The following is a 23000-nucleotide window of genomic DNA, read 5'->3' on the forward strand; positions in this document are numbered from 1 at the left end:
CAACACTAGTTGATCCTATTGATGACAAAATTGATTTTCTTGCAAGATCGATTTATGTCCATCTAGTGTTGGCATTTAGCTTCAAATTTAGAAATAATATACTTGTTAAGCATAAGTACCAACACTAGTTGATCCTATTGATGACAAAATTGATTTTCTTGCATGATCCATTTGTGTCCATCTAGTGTTGGCACTTTGCTTTAAATTTAGAAATAATATATTTGTTAAGCATAAGTACCAACACTAGTTGATCCTATTGATGACAAAATTGATTTTCTTGCAAGATTGATTTGTGTCCATCTAGTGTTGACACTTAGCTTTAAATTTTGAAATAATATATTTGTTAAGCATAAGTACCAACACTAATTGATCCTAGTGATGACAAAATTGATTTTCTTGCAAGATCGATTTGTGTCCATCTAGTTTTGACACTTAGATTTAAATTTAGAAATAATATATTTGTTAAGCATAAGTACCAACACTATTTGATCCTATAGATGATAAAATTGATTTAGTTGGTGTATTTAGTTGTTGGAATTAAATCAAAACTAAACTAGGTAAAGTTAAAAAGTTGTTAAGTTGTTTAAATAAGTTAAAATAAATAATGTGGTTTAGTTAGTGAATTTAGTTGTTGGAATTAAGTCAAAACTAATGTAGTTAAAGTTAAAAAGTTGTTAAGTTGTTTAAATAAGTTAAAATAAATGTTGTGGGTTAGTTAGTGAATTTAGTTGTCGGAATGAAGTCAAAACTAAACTAGTTAAAGTGAAAAAGTTGTTAAGTTGTTTGAATAAGTTAAAATAAATGTTGTGAGTTAGTTAGTGAATTTAGTTGTCGGAATTAAGTCAAAACTAAATTAGTTAAAGTGTAAAAGTTGTTATGATAAATTTGTTTGATATATTTGTTCGACATTGTGACATTATTTTGTACTACTTTGTTTTAATCTTTATATTTAATTGATATAGATGGTAGATAAAGACAAGGGTAAATCAAAAAAATCTGCTAATCCAAAAAAGAAATTTAAGGCCAATGCTGTGAGAAGGCCCACTAGGGTCATGATATCTGATGAGCCCTCTCGAGTTAATATTTCAAAACGAGCCTCAGTTTCAACTACTCACTCGGCACACCAGTCACATAATGCCTCTACTCATGTGGCTTCACAATCTGGTTATACTATATCTACACTCATTGTGGTACCTAGTTCGGGGTACCAAACTTTACTGGGCTATTCACATCTTGGTCATGGGTCTACCATACCATCATCTAGTTCTAGTCAGTGCAATACTTTGAATACTAGTAGTGGATCAATTGGACTTTCCAATCTTCATCTTGAATCCAATGGCTCGGAGCCTAATACTCCCACCACCCAGCACTCAAATGCACATGGTCCTCAGCCAGGCGATAGAGACAATTTTCGAAGACTCGTCATCGAGCCATTAGGATACAAGTATGATTTAATTATGTTTTATCTTTCATTTATCTATTTATGTTTTAATTGATTGATTATTTTTTGTTTACTCTACTTTGTCAATGAACTCGTATTTCAGCTACGTCCGGAAGTGGGTATGGCAAAGATTATTTTAAAGTGCATCGAAACTCACTATAATGGATTCCACTTAACACCCAAGGGCAGATGTTCAACGAATTTAAGGTAAGAATATATAAAAATTAAATTCGCATCATATACATTTAAATTCTCTAGTCATTTGAATAATAAATATTTAGTTATTTTTTATTACAGAAATATTATGTATGGGCTCCCGAACACGAGGATGACGTTCAAGTGAACTTCAAGCTTAAAGCTTCAAAGTTGCTTTCTAGCACATTTTGTGACTGTCGGAGAAATAACAGAATGCCTACGTTTATGTTACCGGATCGATGGGCTCTATTACTGAAACATTGGAGTACTAATGAAAAATTTAAAAAGAGGAGTGAGATTGGGAAGATGGCTCGCGCATCAGAAAAGGGAGGCTCTTTGCACACTGGTGGAGCTATTAGCCAGGTTACTAGAAAGGAAAGAATGGTATACTTTCTTAATTTAGTAAAATATTTTTTTTCTTTTTTGATTAGTACTTTTTGGAGATTAATGAGATCATATTTTATATATGTTATTTGCAGGAAAAAGAGTTGGGTAGGCCGGTAGATGTACAAGAGATGTTCAAGGTTACTCACGTCAAGAAGAGTACGAACCCCACAGAAGAAGAAAGATGGATTGAGCCACGTGCTCAAGAGACATATGTAAGAACTCCATTCAAACTAATCTTTTTTTCTTTTCCTTGTATATATTACATTCTTATTCGTAGAGTTCTTTGTTTAAATTGCAGGATAGGTATATATGAATATCTCAGGAATATCGTAGTACTCTACCTCTTGAGAGTCAGGACAGACCATTTACACAAGAAGAAAACGAGAATCTTTGGAAACAGAGTGTTGGTAAACCGATAAGAGGTTCAATCTACGGCTATCCAGAAAAGGCGTATCAGAAGAAGAAGTCTTGGTATTGTGGTTCATCATCCTCAAGCTTTGATGGCGGGGATAAAGAGACAATATCTACAATGAAGAGTAAGATAGCTTATCTCAATGCCGAGCTTGTTGCTGTAGCCGAAAGAGAGAAGAAGAGAGAAGAAAAAGAGAGGAAGAGAGAGGAGGAGATTGCGGCAGCAAAGGAGGTAGAGAACAAGAGGTATGCAGCGCTTCAGGCCCAACTAACTTTTCTTTTTGAATCAGGAAATATTCTTCCTCCATGTCCGGCCAATAGTGATGAGAATGATAAGTCTGATAAGGAAAGTGAGGGTAATGAGAATGGTACGTCTGACAAGGAGAGTGAGAGTGATTAGGAGTAGTTGTATCTATTTGACATTTTAGACTTCTATATTTTTGGAATTGTTTAATTTGATCGTATTTTAGTTTATTTTGAAGTTGGATGAAGTTTATTTTGAAATAGTTTAATGTATATGTTGAAAATATTGTGTTGTTTTGGTTGGATGAAGTTTATTTGGCTTTGGGTTATTTTGATATAAATATGCAAGTGGGCAACTAAAAATTGCAGCAATTTGCTGCCTGTTTTGTAGCAGAAAACCGACCTCCGGAGGTCAAATTTTCAAAAATTAAAAAATAAAAATACCGACCTCCGGAGGTCGGAATTTCAACATTACAAAAATAAAAATACCGACCTCCGGAGGTCGGTATTTCAACATTACAAAAATAAAAATACCAACCTCTGGAGGTCGAATTTCAACATTACAAAAATAAAAATACCGACCTCCGGAGGTCAAAATTTCAACATTACCAAAATAAAAATACCGACCTCTGGAGGTCGGAATTTCAACATTACAAAAATAAAAATACCAACCTCCAGAGGTCAGAATATCAACAATACAAAAAATAAAAATACCGACCTCCGGAGGTCGGAATTTCAACATTACAAAAATAAAATTACCAACCTCCGGAGGTCGGAATTTTAAAATACAAAAATAAAAATACCGACCTCCGGAGGTCGAAATTTTAAAAATACAAAAATAAAAATACCGACCCCCGGAGGTCAGAATTTCAAGATTACAAAAATAAAAATACCGACCTCCAGAGGTCAGAATTTTAACATTACAAAAATAAAAATACCAACCTCTGGATGTCGGTATTCCAATTCTAACCTCAGGAAGTCGGAAATAATAATATATGAATTTTCCGACATAAAAAAAAACTGACCTCGAGAGGTCAGCAAATACCGACCTCCAGAAGTCGATATTGAATAGCGACCAAGCTTTTTCCGACCTAAGTTGGGATGTCGGTTTTAGGTCGGTATTCACTGTTTTTTTAGTAGTGAGTATAATTGTTTATATAAATTATAGATTATTAGAACTGGTTTTTCGCGAATTCGGTAATGTTGATTATATCTTAAAACCTACGCATCCCCTTTTTGTTTTCTTTAAATTAAGTTTTTGATATACTTCTTTTGTTTATCATTTCATAGATCATGAAGCAATCATTTTTTTCTCTTTATCAGCTTTAAGTTATTTGGTCATCCCAAAAAATATGACTTTAACTACAAGTATACAGTAATTATCACAAATTGATATAACATTTGTAAATATTGAAATAATATTTCATAAAAAATGGTCTAACAAATTTTTGTATCAGAATTCAAGTTTTTAACTCTCCTTTTTTAGATTTTCAGCATTCAAAACTCAGTTGTCCGATCACTTTAAAATCATGTTGGGTAGGTCCACTAGATGGATTTAAATGGACCTCCAAAAGGTATTCCATCTCTATTACTTGAATACGAAACCTTTGGTTAATTATGAAAGTGTAATGACTTGTTCCCATTGATGAGTCCTAGATTTGGACTCATTTAGAGCTTTATTTATAATGATTTGGTGTCCTCAAATGCCTATTTTGTGCCAATAACTGATAAAAAACTCTTGATTTCCAGGTATACAGATTGAGAAACAAAGCATGGACACTAATTTGTAAATAGGAACGAAGCGAGCTGAAAGAAGGAAGAAAAGAGAGCATGGTCATCGCCAAGTCCATCTGGCGAGTCGCCGAGTGGCCATTTGACCGCCTAAAGTTCCAATGTGTCAAGCCCTGAAGGAAAAAAATCAAGTTGGCGAGAGAAAGGAACAGTCGGCGGATCGCCGAGTAGTTCTGTGATGCAAAGTTAGATCGCCCAAAGTTATAGACCTGGAGGATGCTGAAGGCCTAGGCAAAAAGGTAATGGAATTGACCAAAGGGCGGATCACCGAGTTGGTCGGCGAGCTCGACTTACTGCGCCGAATGGCCCTTCGCAGCATATTTTTGGCGACTATAAATACATTTTCAAACATTATCTTTTAAGAAGTTTTATTCTGAACAATCTTTAGAATTAATTTTTAGTTTGAACTCTGAGTATTGATACAAGTTTTCCTTAGCTTTGAAGAACGGAAGTTTTTCACTTTTGAGAAATTTGAAGTGGTCTTTAGGATTCTGCAATTTGGACACTTGTAAAGACGAAACTAATCTTACCCAGTTGATGGAAACACAATTTGGTAACACTTTTTATCTTTTTATGATGTCTAGCTAAAACCCCAATTCTTGGGGAGTGATTATGTGATTATGGGCTGATTTAGTTTATGGGTATTGCTAATTGTTTGTTTAAATGTTGTTTAGAAGTGATTTCAATCATTAATTGTGATTTAACTTAAAGAATTGTAGTTACAAATCCAGTTCTACCTTCGTGTTTTTGGCTTGCTCGAGAGAGAGGTTTTAAAACCAAGATTATTGATTGATGGTCTGTGGGTATTGGGTTGTCATGGGTTCAGCTCAAGAGAGTGAATCCTACATCCTTTTCCACACATGCAACTCGAGAGAGTGAATGGACTAAGGTTTAGGTTGTTCTTATTTTGCATGCTTGTCGATGTTCGAGAGAAATTGACTTGATTCAGGATAAATTGTTCGAGAGAAAATTTACTTTCTCTATAGTCTAGCTTATTCATTAATTTACATCAATTTACTAACAGTTGCAATTACCCATTTGTCTACATTAACCTATAATCAAATCACATCTCAAGAACCCATCTCATTATTGTTATTATCGTGTTATTTGTTGTTGTTGTAGCTTATAATTTCAAACCAAAACCCTTTGTTATTTGACATTTATGTCACCCCTAATTTGAATTATGTTTTTATTCGTAAATGTCTATTCCTTTGGCTGATTTGAACATATTCGTACTTTTCTATTGAATCTTGAACACGTACCACACCATGTGGGATTCGACCCCAACACATTTAGTTGGGTTATATACTGACTAACGATCATTGACGCTTCGAATTGGATGAATTGTCTTTGATAGCATTATTCAATCAAAATAGCATCGCTGCCGGGGAGTGGTGTTGGTTAAGATTCTTTGGTTAAGTTGAATTTTGTTCTTTTTATTTATAGTTGAATCTACTTATTTTTAGTTTTGGTTTGTGTGTTGCTGTTTTGAACAGAAGAAATGAGTGTGAACAAAAGCAATGGTAGCCAAGTGGGCCACCAAGATGACATCGGCAACCTCAACGATGTCAATGAGCCTAATGTTAATGACCCTCATCTAATGGGTGGAATTGGTACCATTCGCTTGCCTCCGGCTGAAGGGAACGATGTGTTCCATATTACAAGTACTATGTTGCAGCTATTGCAATTAAAAGGGTTGTTTGGTGGACTGGCTCATGAGGATCCCCATGAACATATTAGAAACTTTGTTGATGTTTACGGGTCGTTCTCCTTCAAGAACATATCCCAAGAGTCGGTCCGGTTGAGGTTGTTCCCATTTTCTTTAATGGGAGAAACATGTAAGTGGATGGCTGAATTGTCACGAGAATTAATCACTTTGTGGGAAGAGCTTGTCACCGCATTTCAAGTGCAATTTTTCCCTCCTTCGAAGATGATGACTCTTCGGGACAGCATCCAAAACTTCAAGCGTTTGGATGGTGAGCCAATTCATGAGACTTGGCTGCGATTCAAGAAGTTGGTGTTGCAATTCCCAACTCATGGTCTCCCCGGTAACATTTTGTTGCAATAGTTTTACCGAAGCCTTGATTCGTTGAACAAGGGTGTAGCTGACCAACTCTCTCCGGGAGGTTTGATGCAACAACCTTACATTATAGCAGCCCAGCTTTTGGATGGTATGACCACAATTAATCAGGCTTGGTACATCTGCGAAGATCAGGTCTCCCCTCTCACGTTTAAATTGACCAAGAAGCAACTTGAGAAAGACCAAGAGAGGGATCAAAACATGGCAAAGATCATGACACAACTTGACATTTTGTCCAAAAATGTCATGGGAGTTGGTGTTCGAAGTGTTAATGATGTGGGTGTCGGGTATGTTAATCCCGATGAGGCCAAGTATGAAGCATTGTACAACGAAGATGTGAACCTCCTAGCCAACCAAGGATGTGGTTATCGTTCAAACTACCCAAGGCATGATGGTAATCAAGGTTGGAACAGGGATGAAGGTTGGAAAGATCGTGATACAGAGTGGAGGGATCGTAACCCTACTTGGAAGGAAAGGGATGGGGAGAAGGACAAGTACATCCTCCCCATGAGCATCAAAAACCAAAGGATTCGAAGGGTGGCCGGTCTGCAGAGAAGTTGTCTTGTATTCTCAACGGGGTTAAGGGGTCTGACAAAATTTTGAAAGAGATGAAGGAAAATGTGCCAACCCTTAGCCAGACGGTTACCTCTCATTCCGTCCCTATCAAACAGTTAGAGACCCAGATGGGTCATATCTCATTCCATTTAAACCCGAGACAACAAGGGGGGTTGCCTAGTGATACTATGGCCAACCCCAAGAATGAAGTTTGAGTGTGGACTTATGTCGTGCCACGACGTTAACTAAGGTGTTGCTTGGGAGGCAGGCCAAGTTTTATTTGCTTTCTTTTTGTTTGTGAAATAATCGTGTGTTGATTGTGCATGTTAAAGTGTGGAATGTGGGTGAAAAGTGGAGATTGAAAAGTGAAATGTCTAGTTGGTGATTCACCGAAGAGGTCGGCGAGCCCGACTTGGACCGCCGTTGAACTTAAGCAACTTTGAAATTGGAGTCTGTAAAACTCAGCGAGCCCAGGAGCAAATTGGTGATGACTTTGTCCACTGTTTGGACCCTTACATTAACTGGAGGTCCTGTAAAACTCGGCGAGGTAAGTGCCCACTCGGCGTATCACCGAGTGGGTCGGCGAGCAAGACTAATGTCGCCGCATGGGCGAGAACTGGACGATTTTAAAGGCCAAAGGTTTAAACTTTCAAACTCTTTCACATTCCCTCACTTTTCAACTTTCCAAACTCACACCCGCACTATATTTTCCTATATTTTCATATATTTACCGATTCCTAGTCGTCATTTGTGTGTTCGAAGTTGGATTCTTTGTCGCCTAGCTTTTCAAACCTCGTATTCGGCATAAAAGGTTGGTTTTCCAAACCCCAAACTTGTAATTAGCAATCTTACTCATTTGCAATTGTTCTTATCTTAGTGTTGTGTGTTGGGCCTCTCTGAATTGCATTTGTGTGCTTGTATGCCTGTTTTAATTTGAATATCTTGCCTGAAATGATTAACTCTTGATTTCCCAAATTGTCGTGCTAAAATTGATCAAAATCTTGTTGGGCTGTGTTGTGTTGTTGTTGGGTCTAGTCGGGTGAAGTCTAAGTAACCCACATTTGTGCCAAATGACGTACTTTGCCCAATAATGGAGCGGTTGACGTCATTCTTAAGGGCAAAAGTCGTCAAATGGCCAAATTTGGCCAAACCGGGAGAAGTTTGAGTATCCCGGGGGATGGGTGTAATGTGTCTAAGTCTAATTGAGTGAGTGCATGTTTTGATTTTGTTTTCGGGGGTTGTGGGGTTGAATTTGGAAGTCAGGGTTGAAAGTAAGCACGTTGCGCTGTTTGGCGAGTTGGGTCGAGCTGGCCGAACCACTCAGCGTTCGCCGAATCCCCCTAGATCGCCTTTAATTTCATGCTAAAATAGAGTTTGGGTTCTGTAACTTTCGGCGAGAAGCATGAGTTCGCCGAGTGCACTCGGTGACTCGCCGATTATCTTTCTTGATTGCCCTTTCTGCGCCCCTAACCCTTAAATGCACTGTAACTTTCGGTGGGCTAGTCCTTGCTCGCCGAATGATGTCGGTGATTCGCCAATTGGCCCTTCCCATCGCCGACATGCCATGTATTTTGGGAAATTTTGAGCCAATCCTTTCGGCGAGTCTGATCTGGCTCGCCAAAGTGATTCGGCGACTCACCGACCAATTCAGCGAGTCTATCTACAACTATTTTCTCCAACTTTGTTTGAACTATTTCTAACTCTTTTTGATGTTTTTGCAGATACGGCTAGAACCAACCTTGATATGTCTCCCCGTAAAAGAGCACGAGGCATAGTTATAAATGAAGGAGGAGCTAATCCCCTTAAAAAGGGAAGGACAGAACCTCCAAAGGGAGGCAAGGGCAAACGAAAAAGGCCCTTATCTGAGACCCCGGAGCACAACTTCGATAGGGAAAAAGAGTCAATTGATTATATTCGTGTTTTTTTGCGAATTCGGTAATGTTGATTATATCTTAAAACCTACGCATCCCTTTTTTGTTTTCTTTAAATTAAGTTTTTGATATACTTCTTTTGTTTATCATTTCATAGATCATGAAGCAATCATTTTTTTCTCTTTATCAGCTTTAAGTTATTTGATCACCCCAAAAAATATGACTTTAACTACAAGTATACAGTAATTATCATAAATTGATATAACATTTGTAAATATTGAAATAATTTTTCATAAAAAATGGTCTAACAAATTTTTGTATCAGAATTCAAGTTTTTAACTCTCTCCTTTTTTAGATTTTCAGCATTCAAAACTCAGTTGTCCGATCACTTTAAATTCATGTTGGGTAGGTCCACTAAATGGATTTAAAAGGACCTCCAAAAAGTTTTCCATCTCTATTACTTGAATTCGAAACCTTTGGTTAATTATGAAAGTGTAACGACTTGTTCCCATTGATGAGTCCTAGATTTGGACTCATTTAGAGCTTTATTTATAATGATTTGGTGTCCTCCAATGCCTATTTTGTGCCAATAACTGATAAAAAAACTCTTGATTTCTAGGTATATAGATTGAGAAACAAAGCATGGACACTAATTTGTAAAAAGGAACGAAGCGAGCTGAAAGAAGGAAGAAAAGAGAGCATGGTCATCGCCAAGTCCATTTGGCGAGTCGTCGAGTGGCCATTTGACCGCCTAAAGTTTCAGTGTGCCAAGCCTTGAAGGAAAAAAATCAAGTTGGCGAGAGAAAGGAACAGTCGGCGGATCGCCGAGTGGTTCTGTGATGCAAAGTTAGATCGCCCAAAGTTACAGACCTGGAGGATGCTGAAGGCCTAGGCAAAAAGGTGATGGAATTTACCAAAGAGCGGATCACCGAGTTGCTCAACTTACTGCACCGAATGGCCCTTCGCAGCATATTTTTGGCGACTATAAATACATTTTCAAACATTATCTTTTAAGAAGTTTTATTCTGAACAATCTTTAGAATTAATTTTCAGTTTGAACTCTGAATATTGATACAAGTTTTCCTTAGCTTTGAAGAATTGAAGTTTTTGCACTTTTGAGAAATTCGAAGTGGTCTTTGAGATTCTTCAATTTGGACACTTGTAAAGACGAAACTAATCTTACCCAGTTGATGGAAACACAATTTGGTAACGATTTTTATCTTTTTATGATGTCTAGCTAAAACCCCAATTCTTGGGGAGTGATTATGCGATTATGGGCTGATTTAGTTTATGGGTATTTCTAATTGTTAGTTTAAATGTTGTTTAGAAGTGATTTCAATCATTAATTGTGGTATAACTTAAAGAATTGTAGTTGCAAATGTAGTTCTACCTTAGTTTTTTTGGCTTGCTTGAAAGAGAGGTTTTAAAACCAAGATTATTGATTGATGGTCTGTGGGTATTGGGTTATTATGGGTTCAACTCGAGAGAGTGAATCCTAAACCCTTTTCCACACATTCAGCTCGAGAGAGTGAATGGACTAAGGCGTATGTTGTTATATCACTTAATATAGAGTTAAAAGGGCAATCAAGAAAGACAATCGGCGAGTCGTCGAGTGCACTCGGCGAACTCATGCTTCTCGCCGAAAGTTACAAAACCCAAACTCTATTTTAGCATGAAATTAAAGGCGATCTAGTCCTTCATGAACTCTTATATGTTTCCAATTTGTCCATTTTCATAATAATCAAAATTTAGCTTTAGTCCATAGTTTTTTTGTTGGTCTTTAATTGGGAATCACTTTGATAATATTGTATTGGGAGAACCTCATCAGTTACAACTACACTTGCTAGGATGCTAGGATGTTTTTAGTGAGTTACTTCCACAAGAGAACTTTGTGCATCTCTTGGTATTAGTTTATACTTATTGTGAATTATTGAGGTGTTAAATGGACGGTTGGATTGAAATTAGGGATATAAAAATGAGTTGAAATAGAAATCGGATTGGATCATGATCTGCCTAAATTTACTTTGGGTTCAAACGAATTGGCTTAAATGGGCTAAAAAATGGGTTGGATCATGACTTGACCCACTTAATCTCAATAATTTTAACATATTGACCACAATTTGAATTTCAACTCAAGCAAATACAAAGAATAAGTTACGAATGGATAAATAAATCCTAGAATATATAAAATAAATTGTAATTCATACCTTTAATGTGGGAACATGCATTAAACCAATGCAAATAAAGAGTCTTTAAATGGGTTGAAATTGAAAATTCAATTGTGCTCAACTGAAGATTTTTTTCAAATGGATTAAAACTTGAATGGGTTGAGATTGAGCACAATTCAAATTATTTTGAGTTCAACCCATAAAATTTTGAGCGGATTGAACAGATTATCTATATTGAAATACATATTTTAACGTGAGAATCCTTGACACTAATGTTCTGCAAGCCGAAGTGAATCAATTTTCCACATGAGGATGTAAGTCGAATCCATATAGCCTCATTTTTAATACAATTTTACTAGCTTATGTTGTTTCGTGAGTTTTTTCTTTCTTCCTTTGTTTTTTCTTTTTCTTCTTTTGCCTTTTTGTTTTTCTTCTTTGGGTGCTTTATATAACAATATATTTATCATTATTATTATTATTATTATTATTATTATTATTATTATTATTATATTGTTAATATATATTTATTATTATTATTATTATTATATGATGTTATATTGTTAATATATATTTAGCATTATTATGAATATTTCTCTATGTGAATTACATCAAATAAACCGTCAACTATATAGTGTTACATTTATTGTTGTTCTTAATAAACTTGGCATCGATAACTAGAGTTATGAAGTCCTCTGTATTTGTGAAGAACTGAGGCATAAAATATATATCAACAGTTATAACATGACAATACTTGAAATATTAAGAAAATTATGATTTGATATTGTCGCATTAGCTTACCATCAGGGTGGATTTAGTAAGGGTCATGGGGACACTCCTTCAACCAGAGTTATCCGCAGTTCAGTTGGTTTGAGGCTGAAATTTCGCAGGTCAAATTACGTGTTCCAGATTTTTTAGCCTCAAATTTGATATATTTTTTACGTTTTTTCCCATTCACCTTCTTTCCTTTTTTTCTTCCATTTACCTTCTTTCTCACCAATCATTTTGGTGCTTTTGTGAAAATTTTTTTTATAGTATTTGTTTGAATAAATTTTAAAAAAAAAGATAACTCATCGAAAAAAATAATTAATTTTTTTAAAGGTATTACTTAACGTGAATTATATATATATATATATATATATATATATATATTAAAATATGATGCTACATTATTTATTTATTTTCTCATTTTAAAAAGATAACAGTGCTTACGAAAAATCCTGCATACGCCACTGCTTACCATCCATTTAGCTCCTCCTCTCTGCTTCATGATATCAACACATATCTCATGGAGTTAGTATAATGTAACTGAAATCAACCTACAGGACATACATTTCTTATTATTTGTGCATAATCTCAAAATATCAATGCTTTTATAGGTCCGCAGGGAGTATTATGAGAAATAGTCTATATATTTTGTATGTATTATTTAGTACTATGTTTGATAGGAATTTTAGGCTTATATGGATTTGTCATATACCCTACATGGTATTATAGGATGTATAACTAATACCTTTCATTTGGTGGTATTAGTATATATTTTGTATGTATTATTTAGTATTATGTTTGATAGGAATTTTAGGCTTATATGGATTTGTCATATACCCTACATGGTATTATAGGATGTATAACTAATACCTTTCATTTGGTGGTATTAGTAATACATAGAATTTAGTATCATGGGATTAATTTATATAAAGACAAAAATATCCCTCAAATCCTTTTAATGATTTTTTTTATTTTATGTTTTAAATTATTTCTACTAGAAAAGTCATTTAAATAAATTAACCTACAAATTTTATTATTTAGAGAGAGTTGTTTGTTACTACATAAATTCAATACAAATCAATACAATATTGAAAAGTAAGTTGTTTAAAATTTACTAATTAAAAAGACAAGTATATCACCACATGACGTTTGTGATCTTAATTGATGTATTATTTGTTGATATACATGTGGTTTTCTAATTATTTGCATTTTGAACAATTTATAAAATTGCATACATATTATTTAAAACTACAACTTGCAATTTTTATGTACAAACATAGAAAAGATTTATTCGATTTTACTATCGTTTACCATCTTTTCGATTCTTAAAAGTAGACGGTCTATTTGTTTTAAATTGACAATTGATAGTTTGTGAGTGAACAATTTACTAAGATGACTATTATTTGCCCTCAAATAATTCAAGGGGAAAATAGCAAACATGACGACAAAATTGTTCTTCTCCTAGCTAGTTAGAAGGCACAAAAAGTAATATTGTCTAGCAGTTAACTCAAGTTTTGGAGGTGTTGACGATATGTTTCATGTTTTCATCATCGATGACCGCAACAACAATTTTGAAAGGTAAAATCTGGTAAGAATTTTATTCCTAACCGTTTCACCCACTATTTGATTGATACTCAAGTTATTTTCATGGATGAATTTGTCGAATTCTTCAAATTGGGGGAATGGATACAATGGATCTTTTCATTTCTATTTTCAAAATCACATATGAGTTTCGTTGACATCCCAAAATTCTTTCTGAACTTGAATTTAAATTATTAAACTAGGGCACCAAAAATCAAGATAAGAATTTTCTAACCCATTTGGCCATGTGGTTAGGCATGATGATTAACAATTTTAATAATATTAATTAATAAAGAGTTGGTTTTCAAAATTTCCTAATTTCATGCACAAATTGAATAATCAAAATTCTAGAATCAAGAAGAATAATGAAATTACATGGTGAATCTAATGAATGTGATGGTCGCGGCTTAGAGAAGGTGAGTGGTGGAGATATTTGGTTTATATTGTTGTCAAGAAGAAAGGAAATAAATAAGAAAAAAAATAATTAAAAATACACATATTTATGAAAAGAAATTTTAAAAATAAAGTTTTATTATTTGTTTTGGTCCTCACTCTCTTTGAGAGTGAGATACATTTATTGTGCCACATAAGCGTTTAGGGAGTAAATTATATCAGTTTTAAACAGTTCAGGGAGGTAATAGAATATCCGTGAAATTGGAGTGTGTAGTTGAGATTTCAGGTATAATTTAAGGGGACTTTAGACCATTTTCTCAAAAAAAATATATCCTTATTGAAATAATAGAAAAAATTTCTATACGAAGATACTACCCTTTTTTTTACTCACTGGTTCAGTTAAAGTATCTATGAAAATAACACTAGACATTTCTTAATGAAAAAGTAATAATTTTTCAAGCAATGTGATTGATAATTTTGTTAAGATATATCCTTCTCCAAAAGAATAAATGTTTGAGATAAGATAGTTGAGAGGGGAAAATTATTGCACACCATAAATTAAACACACCCTTCAAAGGGAGTATGAGTTATCCTTTTACCAAAAATAGAAAATTTCCTTTTTATTTAAGCTATAAAGTCAAATTGCTATTGGGATGACACATCAAAATCAAGCTCAATCTTTTAATGCATGCAGCACAGGTGGCTGAAAAACTGCGTTATAGGAGTAGTAATTAATTATGTATAAATTATAGGTACCACATATTATAAGATATTATAAGTACTAAATAATATCCTATCCCTTTTAGTTTTCTATTTATCAAAAATCCCTTAAAAATGATATTTGCGGGATATATAGCATTGTGCACGGGATACATTAGGTTTGATACATTCTACATAGCGGGATACATAGCGTTGTGCACGAAATACATTAGGTTTGATACATTCCACATAGCGGGATACATAGCGTTATGCACGGGATACATGCGGGATACATAGAGTTGTGCACGGGATACATAATGTTTGATACATTCCACATAGTGGGATATATAGCGTTGTGCACGAAATACATGCGGAATACATAGATAAATAAGGGATTTTTGAAATTTTTAAAATAAATAAAGATAGATGAATATTAAGATAAGTAAAGGAGTGTAGTTAAATAATTTGTCCATTAATTATTATACTGAAATATGAATTGTCCACTCTCTCAAGGTAACTCAAGTGGATAGCTATATGGCACTACAAAGTGAATTCTAAGATTTTAAATTAATAATAAATAAAAAATATGTATGTAACATTATGATATATGATAGGCATAATACATAAACATGACATTTAACTTGACATCAATTGACAATTATGATCTTTAACTTTGGATGTGAATAAGTAGACACTTAAATTTGTATAAAATTGAGTAATTGGATACATTTGTCCTACATGGCACCCTACATGAATATTTTGTGTCCTACATGGTGTCCTATGTGTATTATGTCATGTAGGACAAATGTGTCTACTTGTTCAATTTTATACAAATTTAAATGTCTACTTGTGTATACTCAAAATTGGAGGACATAATTATCTGTTGAAGTCAAGTTAAGGATCATGCATGTTTATGTTTATGTATTATGCCTATATCATATTATTAGATGTATGTTTTAGTTTTATTTCTTTACATATGTATACACTCATAACTCCAGTGGAAGCAACAAGTTTAAAGGGTCGTGTTCGCGGGATAGGTATATTACAGAATAAAATTATTGCATTATTTGGGTATAGGTATAATTAATTTAAGGCAATTCTATTTTAACATTCTTTTTTAAATGTTTTTAAAATCTATAATTAATGATAATTAATTAGTGCTAATAAACACTCTAGTACTCTTTGTTACTCACTCTGTCCAACAATAGTTGTTCACTATTGACTTGATACACCCGTTAAGAAACTATAAATAGAAAGGTAATTTTACTATATCACCCTTTGAATATAATAAATACAATGTCTTGAAAAATGTAATAGTGAAATAACTATAATTAATGATAAAGGTAAATTATAAACTAAGTGTAAAAATTATCCATGGATTTCATAAAGTGGACATGTATTGTTGGACATCTATTTTTAGAATAGTGGACAAGTATTGTTGGACGGAGGGAGTAATATATATATATATACTCTTTTTATTCCTAATTATTTGTCCATTTTTTCTTTTTTAGTTGTCCCTAATTACTTGTAAAAAATTTGACAAATCAAAAAAGGACAATTTGTTTTTCGTATTATACCCTCAATTAATTATTTTGAAGAAGGTAGAACTTCCTAAAAACCTTAAGTTTTTAATTCATTTGCTTCATAATAAATAAAAATAAAATGATAAACTCATTATGTCAATAATTACAAACAGAGGGAGTATTTATTACTGTTAAAATTAAATTGTTGTTGTTGTAGTGCTAGCTAGGTCCATGCCTAGATTTTACTGATTGATTGGTGCAATTAGAGACTAGCTAGTGAAATCTGCAACTTAAGATAGTGAGATGTAGAGTATACTCATTAATTTAAGGAAAATCAGATGGCAACGGCATTGGTGAGAAGTGAGCATACTTAACAACACAACTTTAAGGTAGTCATTAACAGAGGCGTATCTAAGGGGTCACCGGATTCACATGAATCTATGGTCCCTTCCCCAGATCATAAATAATAGTGTTGTCTTTTTAAAAAATATTGAAATATAGATATGTGAACCCACACTTGAAGTATCACATAATGCGATTATGACTGAATGCACCTCTCTTAGCGAGGTTAGAAATTTAAATTTTATATTTAGTTTGTTTTATTTTTCTTTCTAAAATTAGATAACACTTCTCTAAGTGGTAATTGGTCTGTGTGTGTGTATATATATATATATATATATAAGAATTAATTTTAGACCTATAATTTTAAAATTTTAACAGTTTTCAATAGTAAAAACTTAAATGTCAAACCGACCAAATTTATATCATAAATCAACATTTTCATAACAGTGCACTCATCATCTCAAAATTCTGAATACGCCTCTGGTTATTAACCATTCTTTCAAGGCAAATTAAACCAGGCGGCTCTAAAAACTGCATGATAATGATTAATGTGATTAGTGACTAGTGACTATGATAACAGCAAGGTTAAGGGAGATCACAAATAGAGAATTGAATATTAGAATGCGGAAGCACAAAGAAAAGAAACAAAAAAACTAACTAAAGATAAGGGAAATTCGAAGGAAAGATCCACGAATTTCCAAGGATTAGATGTTCTAAGGCCTTGAAAAGATCCAAGTAACAACGTATAGATTTATGGAAGAAATCTAACGCCTTTACTTGAGAAAATGAATCAAAACGATAGATTCGGATCTTGACCGCTTTATGAGTAACTAAAGACAATAATTAGTATGTAGAAACTAATCACCTTCTAAAGAATACCAAAAAGAAACCAAAGATATCACAAGAAGAAGTTACTTTATACCTTAAACTATGAAACTAGTAAAGGTTTAAAGATAAATTCTCAAAGAACAAGTCACAAAGGTTCAAAGAACTCTCTCAAATATTATTAATATCAATCTAAATTGTCTTTAATGAATGAAAAGGACTCCTATATATAGGAGAAGGGAAAAACGTCCAAGAAGCCAAACCCTAAAAAAACAATTACAAGGAATCCTACTCTAGAAAGGAAATAAAGTAATCTAACTAGGAACAAATTTAGTACTTCTAGGAAAGCATTAAATGGTACTTAGGAGACCATAAATAGACTAAGGAAAATATTAATAACCTATATATAAATAAATAAATAAGGTAAATCCCAACTAGGAAAAGAATCTTGACAATCTTGGAAAGTTTGACTAGTCTTCTCTCAAAACTTGGGCAGAAAGCAACTCTTGTTGTGGCTGATTCTTGGACTCTTCTTGACCTTTTTTGCACGAAATTGGACCTTAAAATTCCTCATCTTGGGCTTGAATTTGGGCCACCAAATAATTGTAGCATTTGGACAATTCCTCTCCCTTGGGCTTGAGCTCTTCTTCCCCAATAAGAAACCTTTGGATCAGCGATTGAAGCCCATTGAGCTTATCATTGAACTCCTTGGTTTGAGATCTTGTTATGGGCCTCCTTGGAGTTTCTAAAGCGTCATCCTTGTCCTTCAATGGAGTAGAGCTTCCTTGGATGCTATCATTCCCCTCTTCTTGAAGAGAATTCGTCCTCGAATTCAAATCTGCATCAAAATGGGAAAGATCAGAAACATTAAAAGTAGCACTAACTTGGAACTCACCAGGAAGATCAAGTTTATAAGCATTGTCTCCAATCCTTTCAAGGACTTTGTATGGCCCACTTCCTCTAGGATCTAGTTTGGTCTTTCTTTTGGAAGGAAATCTTTCCTTTCTCATATGCACCCAAACCAAGTCACCAGGTTTAAAAACAACATATTTTCTGCCCTTATTCCTTCGCAATGCAACTTCCTTGTTCTTCTTTTCAATTGCAAGCCTTGTTTGTTCATGAATTTTCTTCATCATATCAGCCTTCTTCTTACCATCAAGATTAGCAAAATCATTAGTAGGCAAAGGCAATAAATCAAGGGGGGTAAGGGGGTTGAATCCATATACAACTTCAAAAGGAGTCTTACCAGTAGAAGAATGGAAGGTCCTATTATAAGCAAATTCTACAATAGGTAAGTAATCTTCCCAAGAAGTCAACTTTCCTTTCAAAACAGCCCTCAACATGTTCCCTAAAGTTCTATTAACCACTTCCGTTTGCCCGTCCGTTTGTGGGTGACAAGATGTAGAAAATAGCAATTTAGTTCCCAACTTTCCCCAAAGAATTCTCCAAAAGTGACTTAAGAACTTGGCATCCCTATCACTAACAATAGTTCTAGGTATTCCATGCAATTTAACCACTTCCTTTACAAACAAGTCAGCCACATGAGATGCATCATTAGTCTTTTTACATGGGATAAAACGAGCCATTTTAGAAAATCTATCTACTACCACAAATATACTATCCTTACCATACTTAGTCCTTGGCAGCCCCAATATGAAATCCATAGAAATATCAATCCAAGGGGAATTAGAAACAGGTAAAGGAGTATAAAGACCATGCGGCAATGTTCTAGACTTAGCCTGTTTACATTCAAGACAATAAGAACACACTTTTTCAACATCCTTTCTCATGCTAGGCCAATAAAAATGTTCAGAAAGTATTTCCAGTGTTTTGGGTACACCAAAATGTCCCATTAGCCCTCCACAATGTGCTTCCCTAACAAATAGTTCACGCAACGAGCAGTTAGGAACACATAATTTATTTTCCTTGAATAGAAATTCATCTTGAAGATTAAATTTCTCAAAAGGACCTAACTTACATTCAGCAAAAATCTCACCAAAATCAGAATCATTAGCATAGAGGAACTTGATTTGGTCAAAACCCAATAACTTTGAAGTAAGAGTAGAGATCAAAACATACCTTCTTGAGAGTGCATCAGCAACCACATTCTCCTTTCCTTGTTTGTAAGCAATTACATAAGGAAAAGTTTCAATAAACTCTACCCATTTAGCATGCCTACGACTAAGTTTACCTTGGCTCTTCAAGTATTTTAATGACTCATGATCAGTCTTGACCACAAATTCTCGAGGCCACAAGTAGTGCTGCCATGTAGCTAACGCCCTCACCAAGGCATATAGCTCCTTATCATAAGTTGAGTAGTTCAATGTTGCTCCACTTAGCTTTTCACTAAAGTAGGCAATTGGCTTGGAGTCTTGCATCAAAACTGCACCTATGCCCTTACCAGAGGCATCACACTCAACTTCAAAAGACTTAGAAAAATCAGGCAATTGCAAAAGAGGAGCAGAACACAATTTATCCTTCAGCAAGTTAAATGCATCATCTTGTTCCTTTCCCCATGTAAAAACCTTATCTTTTTTAATAACTTCAGTTAAAGGAGCAGCAATGGTGCTAAAGTCTCGCACAAACCTCCTATAAAAACTAGCAAGTCCATGAAAACTCCTAACTTCAGTTACACTATTAGGTTTAGGCCATTCTTTTATTGCCTTGATTTTCTCATCATCTACTTCAACTCCCTTAGAACTGACCACAAAACCTAAGAAAACCACACGATCCACACAGAAAGTACACTTTTTGAGATTAGCAAATAAGCGCTGATTTCTAAGAACTTCAAAAACTTGTTTTAAGTGCTCTAGGTGTTCATCCAGATTTTGAGAAAAGATCAAGATGTCATCAAAATACACCACAATAAATTTTCCATGGAAATCTTTAAAAACATGATTCATTAGTCTCATAAAAGTGCTTGGTGCATTAGTCAAGCCAAAGGGCATAACTAACCACTCATAAAGTCCATATTTGGTCTTAAAAGCAGTTTTCCATTCATCTCCAGGATTCATACGAATCTGATGGTAACCACTCTTTAGATCAATTTTAGAAAAGATTTTGGAACCATACAGTTGGTCCAACATGTCATCAAGACGAGGGATAGGATGGCGATACTTTACCGTTATCTTGTTGATGGCTCGACAATCTACACACATCCTCCATGTTCCATCCTTTTTGGGGACCAATAGGACTGGAACAGAGCATGGGCTCATACTCTCTCGAACAAATCCCTTTTCAAGCAATTCTTCAACTTGCCGTTGTAATTCTTTGGTCTCTTCAGGATTGCTCCTATAGGCAGGCCTATTAGGAAGTTGAGACCCAGGCACAAAGTCTATTTGGTGCTCAATCCCTCTCAAAGGTGGCAATCCCTTTGGAGTGTCATCAGGAAAAACATCTTCAAAATTCTGCAAAAGAGAAGAAACACTATTTGGCAAAGAAGGAGTTAGTTGTTCAAAATTAATCAATACTTCTTTGTAAGTAAGTAGTATTATGGGCAGTCCCTCTCTCCTAGCATTCAAACACTCTTTGGCTTTTATATAAAGGCTCTCATTTTTCTTTTCCTTAGCCTCTTTCCTCTCACCAAAACATTTTATTTTTTTACTCACACCCTCTTTTACCTCTTTACTTAGATCGCTGCCCTCTCTCTCTTTCTCTCGGCCATCTCTCTTTTTTTCTATCTCTTGGCCTTTTTCTTTTCCCTCAAGCTCACTTTTTACCTCTCCCTTTTGTTTTCCCATTGTTTCCCTCAATCGTTTTTGATCTTCAAACACTTGAGAAGGAGATAATGGTGCAAGAGTATACTTCTTACCATTATGCAGAAGACTATACCTATTCTTTCTCCCATGATGAGTAGTATCCCTATCATACTGCCAAGGTCGGCCAAGTAAAACATGACATGCTTGCATTGGAACTACATCACAAAGAATCTCATCTTCATACCTACCAACATTGAATGAAATCATGCATTGTTTGTTTACTTTTACTTCTCCACAATCATTCAACCATTGGAGCCTATATGGGGTAGAGCGCTTCATGCATGCAATTCCTAGTTTATCCACCAAGTATGAACTCACCACATTTGCACAACTTCCCCCATCAATAATCATAGAATAAGTCTTCCCTTTTATCCCACACCTAGTATGAAACAAATTCTCTCTCTGCCCTTCATCAACACTACCCAAATTGATAGTCATAATTCTCCTAACCACCCCAATTATACCATCATTAGGCAGTTCCAAATCATCTTCCTCACTTACACCTTCTCCCTCTTCTTCTTCCCCCTCACTTTTTTCACTCTCATATTCTCCATTCTCTCTAAGTAGGATGTTTCTTCTACTTGGACATTCATGCATCATATGCCCCCTTCCATGACATTTGTGACATTGAATAGAACTTGAAGGTTTAGAAGATTTAGGATTAAAGGTTTTACCTCCCTCCTCAACCTTACCTTTACCTCTATCATCTTGAGGTTTGGAAGGAGCTTTCCCCTCTTGAGTTGACCATGGCTTCTTAGAGATAGTGTTTGGTCGACTTCTCCATGAGTTATTTTGCTGCTTTTTCTCAATTTGTTTTTCAACTTTTACAGACAAATCAACTAACTCATCTAAAGTTACATATTGTTGTATCTCTACTACATTAGCTATTTCTGTATTTAAACCATTTAAAAATCTAGCTATTGTAGCCTCTTCTTCCTCCATGCAGTTAGCTTGGATCATAGCCATATCCATGCTTTTGAAGTACTCATCCACCGACATGGAGCCTTGCTTCAAGCGTTGAAGGCGAGATTGTAGATCTCTTTGGAAGTATGATGGAATAAATCGCTTCCTCATTACCCTCTTCATCTCTGCCCACGTAGCAATAGGTGGTAGCTCCTCTTGCAATCTGTCCCTAGCAAGCTTTTTCCACCAAGAAGCAGCATAATCAGAAAACTCAACAACAGCAAGTTTAACTTTCTTACCCTCAGAGTAGTTATGGCAATCAAAGATGGCTTCAACTCGTCTCTCCCAATCAAGGTACAAGTCTGGATCCCTTGTCCCCTTGAAAGATGGCATCTTCATCTTTATACTATTTATATTATCATCTTCTACTCTACCTCTTTGTCCCCTCCTATCTCTTCTTTCTAGATTAAATTCAACATCAAAATCATCATTATCATATTCAGGATTTACAAAAGGGATATGGGGTACATTCCTTCTAACTTGGGGTCTAACATTATTTGGGGGTACAACATTATTCTCCCTCCTAATTGCAGCTATGGTGTCATTCTGCTCGATAATCATATCCCTCATCTCTTGAAATTGAAGGGTCCATCTCTCAAATTGTTGGTGCATAGCTTGAAGGGTGAAGTCGTTCCTTCCTTTGACCTCAGCTTCTAAACGAGCCCTTTCCTCATCACCACCTGAATTAGACATCTAAAAAAAAGAATAAATGATTAAGTATCACACTTTTAATATGGCTTTTACCCTCTTTTAAACTCACCCACACTTGCCTTTTTCCACTCAAAATAACCTTTGAACGAGAATACTTTGTAGATTTATAATTAAACCAAAACGTGTATCAAGTTCGTAGTAATAAAGTATGGAATCTTGGGGTACAAAAAGAAAGTAAAGAACTAGTCCTAGAACAAGTAGGATTTAGTTGAAACAAAACACGAATAAAAAGGAACTTATTTTAGAATTACAAGAACAAGAAAAAAAAAATTCCTCTTATTCTTAAAGGTCTAGAATC

The 23000-nt window shown here is 34.7% G+C and overlaps 1 protein-coding gene across 1 annotated transcript; it reads right to left on the minus strand.

Moving 5' to 3' along the window:
* Window positions 1–16883: 16883 nt before the first annotated feature.
* Window positions 16884–22575, minus strand: LOC125868469 (uncharacterized). The gene is made up of 6 exons (XM_049549108.1): window positions 21132–22575; window positions 20425–20681; window positions 19346–19983; window positions 18450–19228; window positions 18022–18296; window positions 16884–16969 (listed from the first exon to the last, which is right to left on the minus strand). Exons 1-6 carry the CDS (start codon window positions 22559–22561, stop codon window positions 16884–16886), a joined length of 3465 nt encoding a protein of 1154 aa, XP_049405065.1. The 5' UTR covers window positions 22562–22575.
* Between the last annotated feature and the right edge of the window lie 425 nt (window positions 22576–23000).

The sequence above is a fragment of the Solanum stenotomum genome, chromosome 6, assembly GCF_019186545.1.
Source record: "Solanum stenotomum isolate F172 chromosome 6, ASM1918654v1, whole genome shotgun sequence".
In the NCBI taxonomy this organism is placed as follows: Eukaryota; Viridiplantae; Streptophyta; class Magnoliopsida; order Solanales; family Solanaceae; genus Solanum; species Solanum stenotomum.

Coding starts and splice junctions, on each gene's coding strand:
- LOC125868469 (XM_049549108.1), bottom strand. CDS start 22,561: ATGAGGGATATGATTATCGAGCAGAATGACACCATAGCTGCAATTAGG. Junction 20,682..21,131: donor CGACCTTGGCAGTATGATAG/GGATACTACTCA, acceptor TTCTTCTCTTTT/GCAGAATTTTGAAGATGTTT. Junction 16,970..18,021: donor ATTGAAGGACAAGGATGACG/CTTTAGAAACTC, acceptor TGCAGTTTTTAG/AGCCGCCTGGTTTAATTTGC.